The sequence below is a fragment of the Lonchura striata genome, chromosome Z (assembly GCF_046129695.1).
Source record: "Lonchura striata isolate bLonStr1 chromosome Z, bLonStr1.mat, whole genome shotgun sequence".
In the NCBI taxonomy this organism is placed as follows: Eukaryota; Metazoa; Chordata; class Aves; order Passeriformes; family Estrildidae; genus Lonchura; species Lonchura striata.
In genome coordinates this window covers 15,311,197-15,334,934 of record NC_134642.1, presented here as the reverse complement: position 1 = coordinate 15,334,934, position 23,738 = coordinate 15,311,197, and the positions used below count along the sequence as shown (strand labels likewise).

At 38.5% G+C, this 23,738-nt stretch overlaps 1 protein-coding gene across 1 annotated transcript in view; it reads left to right on the top strand.

The window, feature by feature from the left end:
- MAP1B (microtubule associated protein 1B) overlaps positions 1-23,738 on the top strand; it is a 72,227-nt gene that overhangs the window by 2,232 nt on the left and 46,257 nt on the right. Inside the window, exon 2 of the mRNA XM_021531757.3 lies at positions 2,578-2,679. Within this exon, the coding sequence (XP_021387432.2) occupies positions 2,578-2,679 (102 nt within the window). The remainder of the gene's footprint in view (positions 1-2,577; positions 2,680-23,738) is intronic.

The window sequence follows — 23,738 nt, the reverse complement described above, 5'->3', positions numbered from 1 at the left end:
TGCTAAGGGGGCAATTCTCCAACAACCCACAGTCCACCAAAAGAGAAGAGGGGAGTGAAGAAGAAGCTTCAAGATTTTTCCACTGATTTAGCAGATGCTACTGGGTGTGCCCTCCCTGCTGTCTTATTAGTCCTGTGTCTAGTGGCATTGCATTTCTAAGACTGCAGAAAGAAGGAAATAGCTCCAGTTCAGCCATGTTTATAGCAGATATGTCCACATTTCTAAGCCATCATTGGATTGACCTTGGATTTTAGTTCCATGTTTATCTTTGTTCCACCGAAAACCTGATTTAGTGGTATCATTCATTTAATACATTTTACTCCGCTATAATACGCATGCATAATTTTTGCATCCAGATTGCTGAATCATGCAGTTGCATATTTTAGATAGTCTACCCAAATTCCACCTTCAGCTTCTAGGACTACTGCGTGCATAGGGCATAAAGGCTTTTATCCCCTATTTTTTTTCCCCCTATTTATTTTGTGTTGAGTCCTGTATTTTGGACATTGCCTGGCTCAATCAGGCAATGATTGAGCAATCTTGACTACATCTAATCAGCACCTTATCCCTACAGCAAATTAGGATCGCATCTAAAGCAGCTAGGGATGGTGGATGAGTCCTTTCATTAGCAGTGTTGATAAATCATAGTTCATGTCAACTGACCTCTAGAAAGGATTGTAGTTTCTCTGCCCAAGCTTGGTGTCATAGGCCAGGGAATTGTTTTTCTTCAAGCTTCTTGAAGTTCAGCACTCATTCATTCAGTGTATTTCAGCTTTGTGATCAATGTCAGTTTAATAGTTATTGTTTTCATATGTGCTCTACTTGTATGGTATTATATCATCTTGGTGTTCTTGCTCTCAAATATTCCAACACCTGGAAGATATTAAAGCTGTTTAGATGTATTTGCCTGCCAAAACTTGTCCAAAAAATGTACCATATGGTCAAGTGCTTTCTGAGAAAACAAAGTAAGGAGACTTGAAGAAGAGTCTTGCTGCTTTATGCCTCTGAACAATGATGCGTCAGTCAGGAAGTGGAGGTGGCTGGTTATAGCTCAGTTATTTTTCTCAAGTGGTTATGGAACACACAGGCACACACTGTATTTTTAATTTTTTCTTGAGATTCAAATGGCAGCTACTTAATTGCTGGTAGCATGTTACAGAAAGCTTGCTACTACCTTTACCTGGATGCATTCTTCTTGCAGAGGCTTCAGGCTCTTGAAATGCAGATGTTCATATTTGCATGGAGAACCTACTAAGAGCTGCAATGGGAGACTAGCACTGCAGATCTAGTTTCTCTGCTATTCCTTCTTTTCTCCTCATGCTTCATCCCTGCAACATGGTTTCTACCAGTCTTAATTCTGACATTTCTGCTGCATTGAAACAGAAAATACGTATAGCATGGGAAGTGGTATTGACATCCACAGCCTGAAACCCTGAGAAAAGTGTTAATTCTAGACCCATTCTGAAGGGTTGGACATACATCTCTTCAGGCATCTTGTTGTCAAACCTCAAAGTGGTCTAATCCAATAATTTCATGCAAAAGCATGATCATGTGGGGAGGAGCCAGCAGGCAACCTTCTCACCAACAGTCTACTTTATGTTTGCCAGTTCATTTCTGTAGAGGTAATGATGTTTTTTTAGGACAAAAAAAAAAATGAGTGCAATTTTGTCTTTCAAAATTGCAGCAGGGCCTAGACTTACTTGTAGTGTTACTGTCCGCTCATTATTTCAAAAGTTGAAGATTTCCAAAACAAAATTATATAAAAAATCTGAAGTATATTCTACCTTTTTATTTTTTTTTCCCAAATTGTTCATTGAAATCTTATGTAAGAAAATTATAACCTTGTCTTCTTGTCTTTTGGTGGCAATGACTTTTTTTCCTGGTTGAATTTCAGTCCTTAAAAATCTACTTTGAAATAATATATTTTTTTGTCATGTAAGTGTCAAGTGTCTCACTTTTTAAGTAGCTGGGGGAAAAACAGTAGGAAACAGAGATGTGCAGTTTGGTTTTAAAAAAAAAAAAAAAGATCAAGCACAGCATTTTCAAATTTCAGAACTAGAGTTCTGACACTTCATAAATAAAAGATCACTTAAATTTTAATTTAAAATATGGTATGCTTCAAAGATACTGAATGAAGAAGTCAGCAATTTAGTACTTTGTATTTAAATATTAATTAGCAACATGCTAGGTAATGCTGCCTTTTTCTTTTCAAAAGGGCAAGATGACTGAAATGTCCTCTGGGTGATTCACTCTTCTGTTTTTGTAAATCTGTACATTGGAATTTTAAAGTCATGTCAGGGACATTGGTAACTTACTGTGAAATGGCTACTGATGCAGTTTGAAAGCTGGGGTCTTAAAGAATGATCACGCTTTGGAAATGCAGACGGTCTTTTTCAGATTCCTGTCAGAATCCTACTGAGTGTATTTTAAAAAATAGCTTTGTGCCTTGGAAGAAGGTGAGGCTGGGCTTGGAATTTAGAAATATGCAAATAGCTTGAATGCAAATAGAAAAGTACTCAGTTAAAACTTATATTGCTTATGTGTCAAGCTACACATGTTTTCTATTTTGTATTTTAGGAATCCGATCATGGGACACAAACTTGGTCGAATGCAACTTGGATCAAGAACTGAAACTTTTTGTGTCTCGCCATTCAGCTCGATTCTCTCCCGAAGTTCGAGGTAAGTTTAAGAACAGAACTGCTAAATTACACTCTGAAATTGCCTGGCCCATTAGATTTAGGGCCTTTTTACAGTTAAGAGAACTTATCTTTTTATTGAACAGTTTCTTCATGTGGAGCCAATCTAGTCCAGTGACAGAAGCTTATTGTGGGTAGGTGTTGTACATACAAAACAATAACTGGAAAGGTTAGCTCTATAGTTGGACAGAGCCAGACCTGATGTCACTGTTGCATTACTGCAGCTCAAGCCCTGTGTTTCTTCCCAATGGACTTGAACTTAATTATCTTTCTTGATACGTGAAGCTGAGTTACAATGAGTCTGCCATCACTCCCAGGAACTTTCTTTGGCTTGTATGAGAAATTTAAAAATGTATATGACTAGTAAGAATCTCTTTTGCTGCCATTTTTTCAAGCCCTTTCTTCCTTAAGAGGATTCATTCAATAAATTGAAACTTTTGTTTACCAGTTTTGTGAAGTGTAAGTTTGGGTTTGTTCTGGTTTCATGAGAATCAAGAGTCTGGTAAGTTTTCTAAGGTCTCATTGCTCTTAATACCATTGCTGAATGAGTATGGATGAAATTTTGGGTGTTCAACCATCAGGTTTCTCACGTGAACATATATAATGTTTTCAAAGTAATAGAGGTTTCTGATTGGTGAAATCATTGTGACCATATGCATGTTGACTGCTGTCATACAGTACAACCTACTACTGACAAGTGTAAAAGAAACATATCTCATGTGTGGTGAAAAAGGGCTGTGAAATTTTGTATCATGCTACTAAATCAATTTCCTGAGGTCAGTTGCTATACATTTTTGACCAAGAGACCCTGATGCCTTGCTAGCATGACAGCATTGACCTGATGGTTTTAAATAATTTACAAAAATGTCTTGTGTAACTAATTTTTCCTTCTTGCATAATATGTTAAAGCAGTTTTTCTGTATCTCCCCATATCTAGAGAGAGTGAAGTATTGCCAGGTTTAAGAAAAAATTATATACTTCTATGATTTGTCCTCTGGTTTGAAAACAAACATAACTAATAAAACAGTACACAGCATGAAGATTTTTGAATAAAGACATGTAGCCCCTTATTTATCTGGATGTAAACTAGGACCTAGAATACTTGTCTTTCGTTTAATTTATATGTCATGAAGCCAATTCAATTGCTCAGTGGCATTTGTTTCTTTGCTTTACAGAGAGAATTTAAGGAATGCAAAATGCAGTGTATTCTGTTTTTGGCATATCTGTGTTTTATATTAAAAACTTAAAGATCATATGTTGCTCCTGTAGCAAAAAAATTACAGCATGACTAGTATTTTTACTGCCTCTTTTAGATGATACATTCTAATACCACTGTGTGAATTAAAATAAATAAAATAAGATCATGCACCCCTTTTTCAGCAGAAAGAATGTAGAATTGTTTAGGAATTTTTCTCTGTGAATTGTAATTTTGATTGATTTTTTTCCCTTGTTTGTCTAGACTGCGCTGTTTAATCTGTCATTGTGTTGAATTCTAGCTTAATTGTATGTGACTGGAATTCATCAACATCTCTGACAAGCAGAAATGAATGTGGTTTTCACTACTGCTCAATCTTTAAACAATAAACTGCCAAAATCTGTGTTTAAAAAGCATTAAATGAGCCTCAAACTTGAATAAAGGCAATGTCAAGGGATAAAGCTGTCTGTTTTGACCAGCTTCTCCTCTAAAATTTTGTGGAGAAGTGCATTTGTACCTCCAGAATCCCACTGTACACATCAGAGAATTATTTTACTTTCTTTCTGCTGTTCTCTGATGTTGAACTCTATATGAGGCTCCTTTGTATCCCCTCTGCTGTTTGGCAGAGAGAAGACTTTTTTGTTGCCACATCCTAAAAACTTGTCAGAATGTTTACTTTGTTTCAGCACCCAAATTAAATTTGGGTGTTCAACCATTGAAACTGTGGACTTTCAAAGAGATGGTTGTAAGTATGTATTCCTTTGTGTTCCTAAACTCAGAAACGGAATAGGTGTCTAGGTGACCTTTTGTCCAAAGGAAGCGTTCACCCAAGGTGATGGGTTGCCTGTGGAATGTAATTGAAAAACTTTTTTTTTCAGCCCTTTGAGTCTGAAGTCTCTGTGCAGCTTACATATAGGAGCAGTTCACTCTTGACAAAGGCTCCTGGTTTTCTCAGGTCCAACTCCTAGCTGACTGAAGTCTGTTTGATTGCCATGTTTAATTATGGTAATTGCAGTGGTGGCTCAGTACATGCTTGTGTGCTTCTGAGAACAGCTTGAGGATATCGACAGCAGCAATGTGAAAGGTAGCAATCTTTCTGAAAAAGGAAGCTTGGAGGAAATGGGGCAAATCCTGTCCCCATGCCATACGCCTATGATGTCAAAAGAAAGATGTGGAAGAGATTGTCTGTCAAAGCATTTATGTGTTTTCTCTCAAAGAATTTAAGGTCTGGTGCCTCTCCCTGTGTAGTGAATAGCAATGTAGATAGTGGTACTGCAGGGAGCATGATTAGATCCCAAGACTATTTTTGTGTTCTTTTCAAGGGGATAGGCTGTCAAGGTAGTATTTGTGCACATTTTATTCAGCTCTTGGGCAATTTATGAGTGATTTGTGATTCCTGAAAAATAAAATTCAGAATGGAAATGCCTGCAGATTTTTTTCTGCTACCTTGTAAAGCAGCTGAGTTAGTAGACTCCTTAATAACAACTGACCTTGGGGAGGTGATGTTGCCAGGTGCTGGTGAAAAATGAGTAACACAACTAATTAAATGGTTGCCACGACAACAGGCAGCATGACTTTAAAGGGGTATTCCAGTGGTGCCTCTGTTTTCTTTGTTATGCAGGCATAACTTCCATCTTACGGTAATACGAAAAGGACAAAAAAAGGCAAACTGTGTACAAGCTGGAAAAGAAACTGTGCATCTGGTAGTGAGGCAGAACAAGTGGAGAGTCTTGGAAAGAGCTCATTTGAAATTGCAGCTGTACCTACCAATCTTTGCTTAATTAACAAGAAAGTTTCAGCTGCATAAAGCAGCTTCACAAAAGACCATGTTTTTGGGTGGGGTAGGGTGAAGCTGTTGAGGGCCCTTCTGTAAGACTTGTACACTTGTATTTTATCTGTCAGTTTCCATCTGGAGACACTTAACTGTTGCATTTGTGCATATTCAAGCCTTTGTCTAGATAAAATCCATTTTATTTGAATAGCTCTTCACCCCCAACCTTCTAATAAATACTGCTTAAGATAGGCACTGTGGCTACTTTGTCTTGTGGTTATCAAGAACATTGATGCATCTCCTATCTGAATTATACCAGGAGGCCTCCTGTTTGCCTATTAGCCAGTGCAGATGCCAACTGCTGGCCTAGGACTATTTTATTGCCAGCCTGCCTGCAGCCAAAGGAGATCTTGGCAAAGTGGAAGACATGTTTTATTTCCTCTTGGCAGCTGCCTGCATCAGAAGCAGCAGTGGGCTTGCCTCCTTCAGGCTTCTTGAAAAGTCTTCGCTTTATGATACCATCATTGTTCCATACAGCCTTATCAACTTCCCTTCTGACAGTTGCCAGTTCCAAAGTTACTTTTAGGCTTGTAACCTGCGGAGAATTTTTGGACCTGGGAATTTTGGTCATCAATGTTCACTCTGTACTTCGACAAAGTGGTGTATAGTCCCATTTCCTTTGTCAAAGCAGATCTAAAACCAGCTAACATCACATCTAGTAGCTTGCCATGTGAACTTGTGGATCACTAATAAAATCCTGAACAACATGGGTTTTGTGCTGATTTACTTCAAAACAGCTGTTCATCAAAATTCCTCAAGTCAGGACATAGGTACTTGAGCTAAGCCTATCATTTAAAATGAAAGAAAATGAAAAGAGACAGGAAGTCAAGACCAGATTTTTCAGGTGCTATCAGAGTGCCATAATCGCCTAGGAACTAATTTTGCTTCAGATCTTAGGTGGCCTGGTATGCACATTTAGGGACATACTATAAGTAGGATTCTTCAGGTATTTAGAGGCTGTGATGATAGCTGGAGTAGCTATTGAGTGGGATCATGTTAGTGCATTATATGTTTGGGGAAGTTAATTTAGTTGGCTACTAGACTTGCTTTTTGTCTCAAAGTGTGCATTGAAAGAAAGAAAATGGAGGCAGACTCGGAAAGGTAATTGAGCTGACTCACACTGCAGTGGCTGCAAATGGTGTCCCTGCAGAGTGACCTGCAGCTGCCAGTGGTCCAGGGCTGCAGCCTTGGAGCTGCCCAGCAGCACAAAGCCAGGAGCCTCTGGGTCCTCTTGGAGGATGTTGATGGGAACATATGCACTGGACTGCTGAGCTTTTTGTGGGGAGATGCTAGGATTTTGGTGGTTCAGGAGAGGATTACAGTGCAATAGTCTATGTGTTTGGATACAAGAATTGTCAAAGCCTTCTTTTCTTAGTACTTATTTAAAATTCCAGAGATGTTCTAATAAGTCTCTTTATCATCTTTTTTTTACAGTGCATAAGGTGTTGCACTTATGTGACAATCATTCTGGCATTGACTTCCATTTTTGCTTTTTTTAGGAAAGATCTCAAAGAAAATTAGCATGCATTTGCATTGCTGCCAAAACACTGGTACCTGCTGATGCTAAGCTGTTAGTGTGAATCAGCAAAATTAGTGAGAGGTTATTTTTAAATGCCTCGTATCAAAATTAAGTACAGCAAGTTCAATTGTCATAGAATAGCCCCTGCTTTATGGGAACAGGTTTTGGCTTGTGTGAGGCAGCTACCAAAGGCACGGGATTAAGTTAGTTATGAATAATGATACATTTTAACCACATTATGAAATTTGAATCCCCATTCCTCTTTATTAGAATGAAAATTAAGCATACCTAATATGCTTATTATATTCACAGGTATATTCACAAAGGTTAACTTGTTAAGGGTTATCTGATAAAATTATAATTCTTAATATGTTGCTTGTTAGATTCCTCAATATTTTTTGTAATATTTTGTCTGTGTGGGATTTCTGAAACTGAAAATTTCAACAATATTTTATTTCTGACCTCTACCCAGTATCATTTACAGATGACCCATCTCTCGTCTCTTCCATCATGGGTTTATGATAAATATGTAACCAAAATATCACTGCTACTTTTAAAATCTAATTTCTTTTTGTCATGTGAAGTGTTTTTATCAGATGTTAGTTCTTCTTAATTTTGTTAAGATTTACGTACCTTGCTTTTGTGGAATTTGTTACTTTCTAACTTAATTTATCAGTTACTTGAGAGAAATATTAAAGGTTTTAATTGGACTTTATAATGAGAAGAGACTTGATCCAAAGGCCTCTGAAAAAATTGGATTGGATTTTGGATTAGAGAAACTACTATGTAGTGTTTTGAAGCTAGAACAAAGACAAAAATACCCCATAATTAGCAAAAAAAGTGAACATTTTATCTTCTTTCTTGAAAGATTAAAATATTACTTCATTTGAAGTGAGTTGCCTACCACTATATTCAGAAATAGAACCAAGTAAGAAGAGATCAGACACTCCCTGTCTCCAGACTGGGTGGAATGGGCAACTCATATTTATTCCCACTGCCATCTGTAGAATGAGAGTTGACACTGTGGCTGCTGATTTCAACCTTCCAAGTGCTCCAGCTGTCATCTGCCTTGTAGAGACAGGTACAAGAGGTGCATCCACACTGGCTGGAAATCCATGTGATCCTGACTGCCAGGAGTATTCCACAGTATCTCACAGCCCCTCTGAGTAGGCAAGTTGAGCACTGCAGTCAGTCCCAAATAGATAGCTGGATAGTTCTGTAACAAAGGTGCATCTTTTTGCATCAACTCCCCAGATGCTCCCACCAAAAAGGCACAATCGTTAGTTAGGGGTTGTAGTTGCTGGTAATCTGTTCCTAGAGCTGAAGCAGTGCTTCTGGTGACCTGGATTTGCAGATTTAAATCTGTTTGTGATTCAAAACCAGTTGCTGATAAAATAAAAAATTGAGTGTAAAAAATTGTATTAGAATAATAATCAATTTACAAACAAACTAGTGTGAATTTCAGTATTGTTTTGGTGTTGCAATTTTATGTATTTTAGTACTTCAAAGCCTGTCTGTAATGATGAGATGAGCCACTGTCCTCTGTCCCTCTGCCCCTGTCTCATGCATAGCTATGTGTGGGACTTTATGCCCATCTGCAACTCTGGAAAACCTGGAAACAAGGAATCAGCCTCACAAAGAAACCCTCCAAAGCAAAAAAAAAAAAAAAAAAACAAACCAAAAAACAAACAAACCAAAAAACAAATAAACAAAAAAACCCCAAAAAAATCCAAAAAACCCCTCTTGTGAAAGATTAGCTATTTTCTTAGACTGTATAATCTGTGAGTGATTCTGAGGAACTACGCAGACTTTAACTGGGAATTCAACTTCCCACTGTCAAACTGCCTTTGGAAGCTGGGCCAGTGTTACAGCAGTTGTAGCTCTTTTAAAGAAAAGACTGATCCCAGCTTTGGCTCCCGTGTCCTGAGTAACGAATAAGCTTTCCCAGCTCTTGTAAGCTCTTTATGGTGGATTGAGTATCTCCCCCACACTTGAGAGACTGGAAGACCAAAAGTAAAAAAATTCATTGGTCCAGATACAGGTGAAGCAATAGACGAAGACAAAACCAAAGAAACAACCAAAACCAAACCAGCTAGAACAGTGAAGAAAATTGCTCAGTACCTCACATAGGCAAAGTAATGCCCAACCAGTCTCAGAACAGCCCCCACCTTAGTAACTTAAAACCCCACCTTCCTCCTCTACTCTAGTGTTTGTTGCTGAGCATGAAATTGCATGCAGGTATTTGTGTTCCAGTCAGATTTTTTTTTTTGCTGACACCATTGTTTAATTTCTCAAAGTAAAGGGGATGAAATTTGACAGAGCCCTAAGAGAGGCCAACTACAGGAGTCTTGCTTCTGATCTTAAGGCTTGGAAACAGCACACATCCTGTCATGGCTATTGTGGCCCTCCAGCATGCTTTCTTAACCCCAGACTGTGTCCCGTAGTTTTCCTGGTCTTCTAGAACTTGCACAGAACTTGGAAAAACTTTTAAAAATATATATATTTTTATGTGGCCAGTACTTTAAACAGATACATAAAGCAAGCCTTCAGGAGTAAAAATGTGGGTGTTGGAGTAGTGGCTGCTGCTGCCTAAAATCTGTTCCCCACAAGCCTCTCCTGTAGAAAAGCAAGTTGAGATAACCTTCAGACAACATAGTCAGACCTTCACTCAACACTCACTGCAGCTGGCTCAGCGAGAGAGGCGAGAAAGGCTCTTTTTGAGGGGTTTTATTCCAGTGGAGGATATCACATGTGGCTGAAGGGAACCCAGTGAGGTAAAAGAGACCCTGACCAAGTGCAGAAGGCAGCTTAAAAAGGGGAAGGGGTGGGGGCAGAGCTAAGGCTGGGCAGAGGGGTTTGGTCTCCAGGGAAAGGAGGGTGGCCACCAGGGATACCAATCCAGTGAGGGGACAGAGGAAGGAGAAACCAGGGGAAGTTACACAGAAGTCCAAATGGGAGACTGTTTTTCTCCCCAGGAGGACTGACTCTGTGGTGAGTAGTTACTGCCACTGCTAGGGCTGAGGACTTGGGAATTGACTGAGGTGGGAGAGTTCATGGGATGCTACACAGGAGTGTCTTGGGGTAGGACTTACTTAATGCTTGTCTCAAACTAATAATTTAATGGCATTGCACATGATAATTTATATAGGGTTATTGATTTTTTTCAAACTAACATTACTAACTGCAAAGCTCAAATTCTAAAAGTTCATTAGACATGGAAGATTTAAATATTTTTCAATACTAATTAGGCTTTTGTACATTTACGATTCCCAGCAACTTTGCATATTTTAATCTTCCTGTCCACTGTTTCAGTAATTCCACTCTTTTTATGTTTCAGTCTGGTATCTTATCTTTCTGTCTAAAACCTACTACTTAAAAAGTAGGGATGGGCGTCTATGATCATAGCACCATCTCAGTGGCCTAAATAGTTTGGGTGCACCGACTGTATTTTTGAAGACTCCCTAGTGAGAATACTTGCACCTAACAACCCTCTGTACCTATTAAAGCCTGTAATTATAACAAGAATCACATTCTGTCTTCAGCTTTGGTGGGATAGTGTCATTGTATGTCAAGCAGTGGATTATCATGTGAAAGGAGACTTTGCCAACATACTCATTTTGTGATGAATAGCAGGATCTTAAAGTATTAATGGGTTAGGAGCTGTTGAGGGGGGGAAGCTCATTTACTGGGTTGTGCTAATTGGTGTGAGTTGTGTGTTCTCCACAGCCATTTGTAGACAGTAATCAGAGAAAGGAGACCAAGAACACCGAGCCAGCAGATTTCCTTAAACATTATAGACTTACTGTTCAGTCTCTTGAACAGTATAATGCAACCATTCATTAGACCCTTGCATACCTAAAAAGGTATTATTTTCATTTCTGGACTGTTTCATGGGCTGTGTTCTCCCTTTGTAATTAAATTGCTTTAAATTGAATGTATATTCTGGGCCAAGGAATCAGCTTCTTGCAGAGAATCTGGAAAACACTTAAAGATTCACTTTATTTTAGGTGTCTCCGCTTTTTTGAGTTTTACATATTTGAAGAGTTGATGCTCCTCTGACTTTCATTCCTAACTGCATGTTTTCATGCAGTGTCGGGAGACAGCTGGAAATCTATTAAATTACCTGTGTCCTCATCCATTCCTAGGGTGCTTTAAGAATCCACTGAGTTTTTAACACAGTCCCTGTGTTAAAAACAGGGTAGCTCTCAAGGGTATCAGTTGTGTATTGTATTCAGAGTGTTATATTCAGGGCAATATTCCAATCCTGGCAGATTTAACACTTTTTGCATTCATGTCTAGACTTCTAGTCACAAAATAAAACCCAGGGATGATGTTAAAAGAAGGGAGCGCCCTAAGATCTTTCTTTCACAATTGGAAGTGAAAGAGTGGTATGCAGGGTATGTGTAGAGCTAGCATGACAGCCACAAGTGAGCTGGTACCTCCACCCAGGAGAGTGCAGCCCCAGACTTGAGTCCCTCGAAGAAGAATGATCTCACCAGTGATGGACCTCATAAAAGATCCACCAGGAAAGTCTCACCACAGCAGCATTTACCTGCACCATATCTCTGAGTTAACAGGGCTCTACTGCCTTGTTTCAGAGACAGCTTTGGTATCCCTGCAAGGGCAGTTTTAGCATGGACACAGCATAGATCAAAGGCTTTATTCTGTGACACTAATATTTAAAACTACTTTTCTTATTTTCCTTATTTTTTAATTTCTTAAGCTGATTTAAAATGTTGTATTCTATTCCCTTTTTTCCTGAAATGGGTGAAATGCTGTTTTCAAATTAGCAGATGTTTTCAAGACTTGAGAGAAGCTTGTGTTCATCCAAGATGATATTTCTCCTCCTTTACCCATGCTCTTCCTCTTGGAGCCTTTTTATATGTCAGAGTAAGTCATGGTAACTTAGTGGTAAAATATGAATGGCATCTTTTCAGTTTTGGATCTTCCAGGTGTGCTGCCTTTCTGGAGCTGCACCACAGCTGACAATAAATAAATGTGTACTTTCTAGAGATACGAGTTTAGGAATAGTTGTTGTCAGTGATGACTCTGCTCACAAATTATGTTTGTAGGTTTTTTTTCTTCGTTCCTAATTTCCCTCTGCTATTAAATATGTTGAAGTTGACGTCTGTCCCTTCTTTTGTCCCTTTTTTTGGTTGGTCTTAAGTTTGAGCAGTTGGACACCTCTTTGTCAGTGATTGTTAACTTAGTCTAAGCAATAATCAAATTAAATTTAGACCAAAGTCCTTACTGAACCCCACTGGTTGTTTGTTGTTAGATATTTTATGTAACTTGGTGGGATGTGGCCCCAGTGGATCTCCCTTGCTGTAGTCCTGTGACAACAGTCACTGTATTGTAAGTGGAGTTACCAGACAGGTATTGTCCACTGCTTGTGGTCAAATCACAAACTGGCCACAGAAAGCTTTGGAATCACACTTGCTCTAAGTGATGGCACACTAACAAATAGATTCACTGCTGAGTTTGATTTTTCTTTTTCAATTTAGACTTTTCATCTTCTCACCAAATAGTTAATAAATTCTTGAGAATTACTTTTGAGATCCTGTGAAATAGGAGAATCACAGAATCATAGAACTTGATGAGTTGGAAGGGAGCTGCAAGGATTACTCATCAGTCCAGCTCCTGGCCTTGCATAGGACACCCAAGGAGCCACACACACCATGTGCCCAGAAGCACTGTCTAAAAACTTTTTGAACTTTATGAGGCTGGTACTGTGACCACTTCCCTGGGGAGCCTGTTCCAGTGCCCAGCCACCCTCTGTGTGAAAAACATTTTCCTCGTATCCAACGTAAAACTCCCCTGGTTCAGCTTCATGCCACTTCTTGAGTCCTGTCACTTGTCATGAGAGTGAAGAGATGAGTGCCTGTCCCTCTGATTCCCTATCACAAGGATGTTGAAAACCATACTGAGGTATCCCCTCACTCTCACCTTCTCCAGGCTGAAGAGCCATGTTTCCTCAGCTGCTTCTCATATGGCTTCCCCTCCAGGAGAACAAGAAAGTACAAGAAATCTCAGTGTTTCAGCTCTATTCATATTTCCTTGTTATGTATGATGTCTTTTAAATTGTTACTATTTTCAGAAATCAGTCTTTTCCAGTGCAAAATAAAGGCTTAATACTCTTCAAAATCTATTCCCTCCTAAGTTTCTATGTAAAATTCATCATATCATCCAGGTAAAGGTCGTTTATTGGAAAAAAAAAAAACAAAACACAACAAAAAATGTAAATTAGCAGTAAAAAAAAAAATTAAAAAAAAAATAAACCAACCAACCAAACCAAACAACTGACCATCTGCATCATGGTTCTTAACCTTTTCCATTTTTGAAAGTTGCCTTACAAGGAATTGTGATCCCTCATGCTTCTTTTACCAGCAGATGGCATTCTCAATGTCCATGCACACTGCTGTGCAGTAAACGATCACATTCTAAAGTCAGTATGAATACTTATGTAATGTTTTTATGTCTTAGTAATTAATGTGAGACATATGTTTCTGTTCTCTCTGAGATTTTTCTGGGAGTTTAAATTTTGGAGACTTCAGCGCTGTTGACTGTGAAAGATGAATCCCGCAATGTGAAATGAGCTCAGCAAACTTCAGATCTCTCAGTATCAATGAAGGAAAAGCTCATTTGGGTCAAGAACTTTCTTAGGTTTAAGACTACAGATAGTGATTATTTTATGAAAAGGCTTAACATTGATTCTGCAGAGCTAGCAGGGAAGAAAACAAGATCATTACAAACAGCTAGATTTGTGCATAAATTAACACATCATTAGATACAGATAAGAAATTCAGCCTAACAGATCATGTATTCTCTGTATTTTTTGGTATCTCCAAGAGGCCTGAGCTTCTCCTGTTTTGAAGCTGCAATATAAAACCTGGAGTTGTGTCTCTCTCTCTCTATCACTCAGAGCACAGCATGGAATAAAAACCTGGGACCTAAGCAAGTAGAGTCTGACTCACTTGTCAAGTTTAGTATATCTCAGTTTTTTTCCCTGTCTCAGTCTGTACTGTGACTTTCTGTTAGGAATATAGAAGTGCAGTGGCAGGTAATTTGACAAAGCAAATCAGTGCTGTCTGTCTAAAAACACTTGTAAGTGTTCATACAAGTTAAGTCCCAGTGTGGCATTTGTCCTTTCTCAGAGATGGAAAAAAAATCACAGATTTCTAAGTGACTGTAGAACACATGGTATATCATAAATCAAGACATCTGAAGTTTATTTCTTAATTTTGCCCCTGAGCTATGTAAAGACTGACTGTGGCAGTCAGATGCTGTGGATGACCCATGATATGGATTATTCAATTGCAGTAGTGTAATGGCATTTAATTTTTTTTGTCTTGTTTCAGCTTTCCGTCAAGGCCAAGAGTACCAATAGGGAATCTAATGTCAGTGATTTATGCAGTTTAGTCTTCATTAAAATTCAAAATGAGGACACCATCTCTCTTCAAGTAAGCTAGTAAGATACTAGCCAGATGTTAAATGTAAACACTAAAGGGATCATTGAAATTGATACGAAAATAACAGTAATAGAGATGGAAAGCCGAGATTAGCCATTTGCGAAATTTGTGTAACTCCTTCAGATTTATGAGTTGTATTAAAAAAAAGAACACATGAGAATCTTTTTATTAAATAACACCTGCATACATTTGCATGGGCAAAATCTTTTCATATATGCAAATACTGGTAAATGGACAATCAAATACTTTTCATCTCATTTATTTGTAGTGGAGTAGCAGGGCTCTCTATGCTTACTGAAAGCAGCTCTTTGTTAGCACTTATTAAAAAAAAGCTACAACCCAAACAACAACAACAAAACAAACAAACCCAAAAACAAACAAACAAACAAACAAAAAACCCCCCCAAAAAAAACCAAAAAAAAACCCACACAGAAAATGCCCAAAACCATAGACAGCAGTTTGTCTTCTTGTGATTACTAAAAAACACTTTGACAAATTTGCTTTTAAATGACTGTAAATTACAAGGAATTTTACTGAAAACAGACAGGTCTCTGGATGATGTTAAGACAGCATTGGACTGCTGTTGAAAAATTGCAGTATGTAGATCCTAGGAATGCTTGTGAAGAACTGCAGTTTGTAGATCCCATATATAGAGACTTTGAGGGAAATAAATGACTGTGGAAACTATGAGTTGTAACAGGTTTCAACATATAGTAACATACAACACTGCGGGGCTGCTGTGACACCACTTGAAATAAAGTACAGCAGTTCTCTTCTATGGTGTCCTTCCTAGTCTGCATGGTGCTGGAGCTGGAAATAAATTGACTTCTATTAGACTTAAACCTCCATAGGAAGCTGAGTGTCTCTACAGAAATTATAAACTGAGCTGGTGAAATACTGCCTGCCATCTTTAACAAAGCTCCTTGTCAAATGGGAGTGAAATGCTTTTAAGTGCTGCCACATGGTTGTGGAAGTGTGTGGTTTGTGACTGTTAAAACATTTTTGCCAGGTCTAAATCCAGGAATGCTTATAAGGTAAAAGTTAAAATGTCATGGAGAAATCAAGTAAATGACATTTTGATTACCCCTCTGAGTTTGGCTTAATGATTGACACAACCTTCAAATCCCAAGTCAAGAGAAGTGGCAAGGAGTAGTCCTTTGCCTTTTGTCACCTCTGTTGAGCCTTCCCCCTGGCTCTGCATGGCTGCTTATCTCATGGCTGCAGGTTAATTAGGAGAATTTGAGGCTGAGGATGTGGAAGAGAATTTAAATTACATCTGTATGGATTACGATCTGGTGGAGTTCATTAGCATGCAGGCGCAGTTCCTGTGCCTTTCTGCCTCCCTGCCCAAAGCTTGCAAGTTCCAGGCATTTCCACACTTCCTCAGATCTGTTGTGCCTTATGGCCTGGCCCACATTTTCATATTAGCACAGTTTAATTAGGCAAGGAGAGATTGCTGTGACTCCAGAATGGTTATGATAGATCAATATTTATGACAGAGCTTATTTTTCAAAGAAATGTCTGCTCTGTTGGACAGGCTTGCTCATTCAGAGGGCCTAGAGCCATTTAAGAAACAATTAAATCCTCTCTAGTGGGAAGTAAAAACGCATAACACTGACTGACCATGTGTTCTCTCTAGTTTCACCTGCATTCCTCTGCTTTGCTATTGTTATCTGATCCTTAGGTTTGATAGAGGGAGTTGGGTTTGGGTACTGCTGCCCTTTCCTTGCAGCTCTGCGGAGATAGTGGGAAGAGGTCAAATGGGTCAAGGCATTGGCTAAAAATTATCAAGCTCAAATGTAAATATATGTAGCTGTAGAGTAATTTGCAAGCACTGCACTGGGAAGAAGTTTCTATGTAATTCCATCAAATTTATTCTGATTATCCAAATTTTATGTGAAAGGTGGGTGTGACATAGTCACTTATGTGAGTGGCTGGGTTTACAGAGGTCATACAATAAATGCCAAATCAGGAGAGCTTGCATGACCCGGGCATTGTTCATTCTCTTTTCATGATTTTTCTTCTCAAATTAATTTTAGTGTTTTCTACAAGTGAAGCAGTTTTCCCTTTTGGGAACATGTTAGAACAATATGCAAATTCTGCTTATTTATGAACATCCACAAAGGTGTTGAAACAGAAGCCATAAATCAAAACTTTTTAGCAGAAAATATTAAAGTGAGACTTAAAGTTTTGTGCATTTTCCTTATGTATGGCTTTATTTAAAGTATGTCAGTAATACTGTATAGTAGAATTTTTTTTTTTTTAATTTGCATTTCTCCAGTTATGAACTGCACAGTAATGTAACTTTGTGTAAGTGTAACCATTTCCAAAAACTACATTTTTTGGAAATTCATAATTAATGTATTTTCATAAATACCTTCAAATGCAAACTGAATTTGTAGCAAGTCTTGTGTGTGAAATTTTCCCTTTTGGAAATGAGTCAGAAATTTGCACTTGATCCCAATGAAGGCAGTGTCAACTCTTCCATTGTTTATTTCTCCTCTCCATAGGTAAGTACTTTTGTCTTAAGCTAGGAAAGAATATTTGTGCACCTCTTGTGCACAATATTTGCACATAAGAGGTGCACAAATATTCTTTGCACCTACTTGTGCACCTCTATAACTTAGAACTATTATCAGTCATAGGTCCATTCATTGACATCTAGTAAGAGTTCTCCTTTTAGTATAATTCCCTTTGAAAATTAAGTGTGCCAAACTTAAAATGTATCATGGTTCATATAGACAAGATGAAAATACTGCAACTCTGCCTATAATATACAAGAACAGGAGCTTCCAGTGAAAATCTAATGGCAACATTTACATCTCTTTAGTCAAAGGAAATATTAAAAATCACGAGATTTCTATTGCCCAAAATACATACTGCCTTGTTTTAATTTTGGGGGGGAAAGTGCAACTATGTTGTTACTGTGCTCCTTAAGCATGCCCCTGTGCTGTTTTTTTCAAATTATTATGTTGATTCTAAAAGAGTAGTTGAATTATGTTCATTTAATACTGGGAGGGTTACATGTCTCACCAGTGGCAACACTTTGTCATTGTAATGAAGTACAGTTCACAAGCGCCCGTAATTGCACAGCCTGGTGCAATCAGCAAGATTTCTAAAGGGAGTCTATCACATCTGAAAGAACACTTTCTTCATTGCACAGTTTTAATTTCACCCGACATTATGCCAGACAGCGCACAAACTTTCTGCAGAAAGCAGGACAGTATCCCTAGTCTCCTTTAGACTAAAAAAGATAGAAAATGAAATTGTTATAAATCTGCTTCTAATTATGTTAATAGATTATTACACCATGTAGATGAACCTGCTCTAGTTCTTATATATTTCTTTTATTGTTGTAGCAATTTGCTCTATTTGTTATGCATGAAAAATGTTTTTGGTAACCCATGTTGATCATACTTGCTAATGAACCAATACCTACATTTACTGCATTTAAGCATATATCTTCAGAACATAAAATGTTGGATGGTTGTTAATAAGCTCAACAGTAGTTGAAGACACTAATTTAATTTAATCAGGGTATTTTGCCTGACAAAGTATAGAAGTGCTGCCACTGGAAGATGCTGGAGTATGTAACCTGTGGCTGTGTATTTATGCAAAAAAACTGGTTGTGAGTCTGATTCAGAAACTGGTAATGCAAAATCTTTTAAAGTTATAAAGGCAGTAGATATTTAGTACCTTACTCAGATCAATTTATTATGAAGCAGCATGACACTTTGTGTTGTGAAGCTTAATAATGCCCAGAGACCTTCACATGAAAATTGCTAATTTAATTTTCACTAGATTACTTTTTTAATTTAAACAACAATAACAATGTGAAGTTAAGTGCAGAGCTTAAATAACTTACAAAGGTCCTTTCCCAATATTCTTAACCTAATTTTGAAATACTAATATTTTTTAAATGCAGCTTCACATTTCAAAGATAAATTTAATTTTATTTTTTGTTGGCCTTATGTGGGAAGCTCATTGTTATTAGTTTTCTTAGTCCAGCCAGAGCTTACCAGCAAAGCATATAGGACATTTTTTAAAGGAAAACTTCTGTCAATCCAGCAGCTTGAAAGAAAGAGAGCAATAAGCACAACTTGCACTATGTTACTGATTTCCAGTGTCAAAAGAGGGGACCCAAAATAACACTTAGATCTGTGTGGCTGGAAACCAGACACATAAAAGATGTACTTTGTCATGGATGTTGCTAATGGAACTGCCTGTGAGAGCCAGATAATGACTAGATCATCTCTAGCACAGCCTCTGAGGCTGCAGACACCATCCTCTCAGCAGAGTGATGCGTTAGTGACAGCAGTTCTCAGGGGAGGAACCATACAGACTGAGGAATATATCAAGGGGGAGATCAGTGGTAAACAGACAGACTAGATGGCTTTTCCTCACCTTCTATGCCATCTCTGGATGTCCCCCCTGGCTATAAAAGAATAAAATGGCAGAAATTTACTGTCATATCATTCACTTCTGCCTGGGCTGAAGGAATGTCCTTCGGTTCCTTAAGGTCTAATTATGTCCAGTTTTTGTGGCTGCTGCTGGAAGAAGCCCTGAAGAGGGAGGGAGGCTTTTTCTTTTTTTTCATTTTTTCCTTCATTTTCTGCCCATTAGTGTGCTCTTTCCATCAAAATGCATCCAGCACCAATCCATGGGGCTGGAGCTGTGGTCTGCTCAGACCTCTTGTGGTACCTGCTGATACCTTCTGACGGGCTCAAGCACTGAATGAGAATGGCCAACCCCCTAAGATGGTGATGGCCAGAGACTCCCTTGGTTTTCACAGCTACCAGCTGCTTTCTTGCTCTCTCAGTTGTAGGTACAGAACACAGGAGCCAAAGTAGACACAGGCATTAAATTGAGAGCCAAGTTTGCTGACTACTATTCTGCATTTTCTGATTGAAAATCATCAATGTAAGGCTTCAAGAAAAGAGCTCCAAAATCACTCTGGATGTTACAAAAAAGGGTTGGATTTGTTTCTTGTACAACTTTGTTTTGAGATGGCTTTTGAAACAAGATCATTCCAAAGTGCTGGATTTGGTACATCCATCCACCCTGCAGCCAGCCCTAGAAGAGAATAGCTCTAATGCTGACTGAGAGGAGGAGAAGCAGGTGATATGGGAGACTAGAGGAAACTTTCTTTTCCCTGGTGTTACTCAAATGCTTACTGAATGGGCTTTATTCATTACTAGCAAAAATGTTTTATTGGTTATATCAAAGCACAGAGTAACTAGAATTGCCTTAATTTTACTTATTTTTTTCTTTTTTGAAGCCAGAAAAAAAATTCAATCTACACTTTTTAAAAGCCCATTATTTTCCTACATCAGCCCAAAAGAAATCTTGCTATCTCCAAAGTAATATATATTTCCCCTGGAGACAATTCTTATTAATAGTCTATGCTGAAATTCAGACTTGGAAATAGCTTTTGTGTTCCCATGAAAAGAAATAAGTGGATTATATACTTCATGTTACGTGTCATCTTCAAACATTAATTTGAGGTTAATCGGTACTAAGGAGAATTCTTGCAAAGTTTAAACCTTTAATTTTACCAGGTGAGTGGCTCTTCACTACTCAGACAACCTGTTCAGATCAGGTATCAGCAAAAAGAAAAAATGAGGATGGAGAGAGGTTCACCATTATTGTGTTTCTTTGCAGTTGGGTTTGGGTTATTTTGTTATGCCATTCCATTGTTAACAGCTCCCTTCTACAGCAGGTACCTGATAACTGGGAATAAATTGCAGCAAATCTTGACATGATCACATACTTCACAACATTAAACAGTCTGTTTAATTACAAAGATATCTGCATTTGTTAACAAAGTAATAAAATGCACAAATATGGAATCAGTCCCCAAGTGGGAGACCATATGTGCACAGGAATTCTTAGGCTGCATGAACAGTTAGTAGTTTGTACGTGTATATAAAATTTGCATAAATGATATAGGGGCCAAAGTTGACAAAAGACTCTTGTGAAAAATTATTTTAGTATTACATTTTCTTCCTGTTTAATGAAGCATAGGACATGGGAAGCCACATCTTTGTACCTTATATTAACAGATTTCCCTTCTGAGTTTCTGTAGAAAGAAAGCTGAGAAAATTTTCATTAATATCAGAGGAACTCATATAGCCCATATATTATCAAATATGACTAGTCAGTGCTGCTACAAGCCATTCTAACTAAATGTAATTTTGCTGCTGCCACACTGGTTATGTGGCCCATATGGTTGTGTGGACCACAGCATAGTGCACTCTAACAGAGATGAAGGCACAGACAAGAGATGACTTCCCTCATGGAGCATCCAGTGTGCCCTTGTTCTGGATGTGTGGGTCAGGGAGTCAGAGAGCCCCTGGTTTTGATCTGCTGGAAACCCTTGTTCCCTTTGTCACACTTGATTGGGCTTGTTCATGTTCTTTATGTTACTCCACATCTTTTGAGAGTTTCCCATCTAGTTAGACTCTAAGCCCATCAGCATAGGAAATACATAATTTTCATAAAAACCACTGGATTACTGTAAAGGCCAGAACTAGATGATTCACAGGAAAATTTCGAACTGAGAGGAGTAATTTTAAATGAGACTTCATTTTTTATTGTACTTATAGAAGAAACAAAACCAATTTGAGCACTAGAAATGTAGCTGAAAACCAGTGTTTTTGTGAACTTTAATTTTGCATTTCAAAATGGTACTATAGACTTTTAACTTCCTGTATTTTTTTCCTAAGAAAAGCAAATAACTGTAGTAAAATGATGAAACACTCAGAACAATCATATGAATAAAAGCACTGAAAATACCTTCTATCTGAACTCTTGGGCCATTCCTATGATATGGTTATGACCTAGCTTTGACAGGTCATAACCATATGACCACATGACCACAGGACCTTGCTTTGATTCTGATTAGAAATATAGCCAGATCCCAGGACGAAATAAAATAAACCAAATTTTTTTGTTAGGAAATTATATTACATTTGTATCCATTCTGTTGATTTCCTTTGCTAGACCACTTCATGTATGTTGCCGTGGATCCAGATGTTGTCTTATACTTGTTCCTGCTCCACACAGAAAGCAGAGATAGCTGCTCATGGTAGACCACATGCAAGCTTTATTGAAACGATTTAATTAATTGTTATACAATGTTGCCAGGATTTTTTTTAGAAGAATCATTCAGAAATATGATACTGAGTGAACGTGAGATAATAGTGTAAGAAACTCAGCTAGTTCTCATCAGATTTGAACTCTAAATCCTTTGCCAGCTCTATTGCCCTTCTCTGGAGCTGCTGCAGTACCTCACTGTCTTTTTTACTGTGAAGGGACCAGATCTGAACAAGGATTTGAGGTGCACCCTCACCAGTGCTGAGTACAGGAGGACAATCCCTGCTGGCCACACTACTGCTGGCACAGGCCAGAATGCCATTGGCCTTCTTGGCCACTTGGCTCAGCTGCTGTCACTGGCACCCGTAGGTCCTTTTCATGCCATTCTGCTCCAGCCTGTAGTGCTTCCTGGAGTTGTTGTGACTGAAGAGGATTACCTGGCAATTTGTTTTGTTGAACTTAACACCACTGGCCTCAGCACATCAATTCAGACTGTCCAGATGTGTTTGTAGAGCTTTCACAGCCTCCAGTGGAGCAAAACTCCCATCCAGTCTGGTGTCATCCACTAACTGACTTGAGGGCTTGTCCAGATCAGTTATAAAGATATTAAACAGGACTGGTCCCAGTAGTGAGGCCTGGGAATACCACTGGTGACCAGACACCAGCTGCATGTAACTCCATGCACCACCACTCTTCAGGCCTGGCCATACAACTGGTTCTTTACCTAGCGAACAGTGCACCCATCCAAGCCACAAGCAGACAGTTTTCCCAGAAGAATTCTGTGGGAAATGGTGTCATAAGATTTGCTGAAGTCCAGGTAGACAACATCAGTGGCCTTTCCCTCATCCACTAAGTAGGATACTTTGTAAGAGCAGGAGATCAAGTTAGACAAGCACATTCCCTGGTTGGCTCCCTCACCAGCTGCTCCAGGACATTATCTTCCACACCTTGCAGGAACCTCCTAGGCTGTTTCATCTCTAGATTCTCCTAGCACCTTATAGAATATTTTATCTGCTTCTTACTCCTGGCTGGGGGTCTATAACAGACTCTCACCAGGATATCTGCTGTGTTGGCTTTCCTCTGATGCTTACCCATAAACATGGAACCCTATTGTGACCATCACTAAGCTTAATATAATCAAAACATTTCCTAACTGCAGGGCCATTCAAAAGCCTCTCCTTCCTTGCCTATCCCTCCTGAAGTGTTTATAGCCATCCATTACAGCATTCCAGTTTCACAAGTTGATTTTAAGGTAATCTGTAGGACTTGTTGCCTTTTGTCCTCTGTTGACCCCCAAGGTGTCCAAGGACTAGACTAATCATTGGTTGACAGTAGCACTTGAGACGGTATTGCAAAACCTTGAGAGATGTCAGAAGCAACAGTATTCACCCTTAGGGATAAGAGTAGAAGTCTGACCAGGCAGCTTCTTTATATTTAGCAAATCCCTTTGTCTAGTCTTGTAAAATATTTGTTACGCATTTATTTTTGTGTCAGTTGATAAGCTCTGTGTGGTACAAAAGGAGATCACAAAAGACAGGCATGAATAAAATCAGACATGCTAGGAGATAAGAGAGAGAAGCAAAATAACTTTCCTTTTCATCTTTCACTTGTCCTTAAGTTGTCACTGGATAAGTATCTGATATGATTGGATTTGTCTTCAACAGCAGAAGAGAGCACAAACTAGAAGGTAGTTTTTGTGGACCAAAGAAGGGTGCAAATCTGGGTTCTGATTTGCACATATACTTAGAGAAATAAGCTATGAGAGTTTAAAAGAGTGTTTTAAAATAATTAGCACCTTCACAAACATTTTTCCTTAAAATGCATTTTCAGCATTAACCTAAGACACAAAAAAATGCTAGTACATGGGATGAATAGGTATGAAATCAAGATATTTTCTTTGAAATATTTGTAATTCCTTCATTGTAAAAGTTAT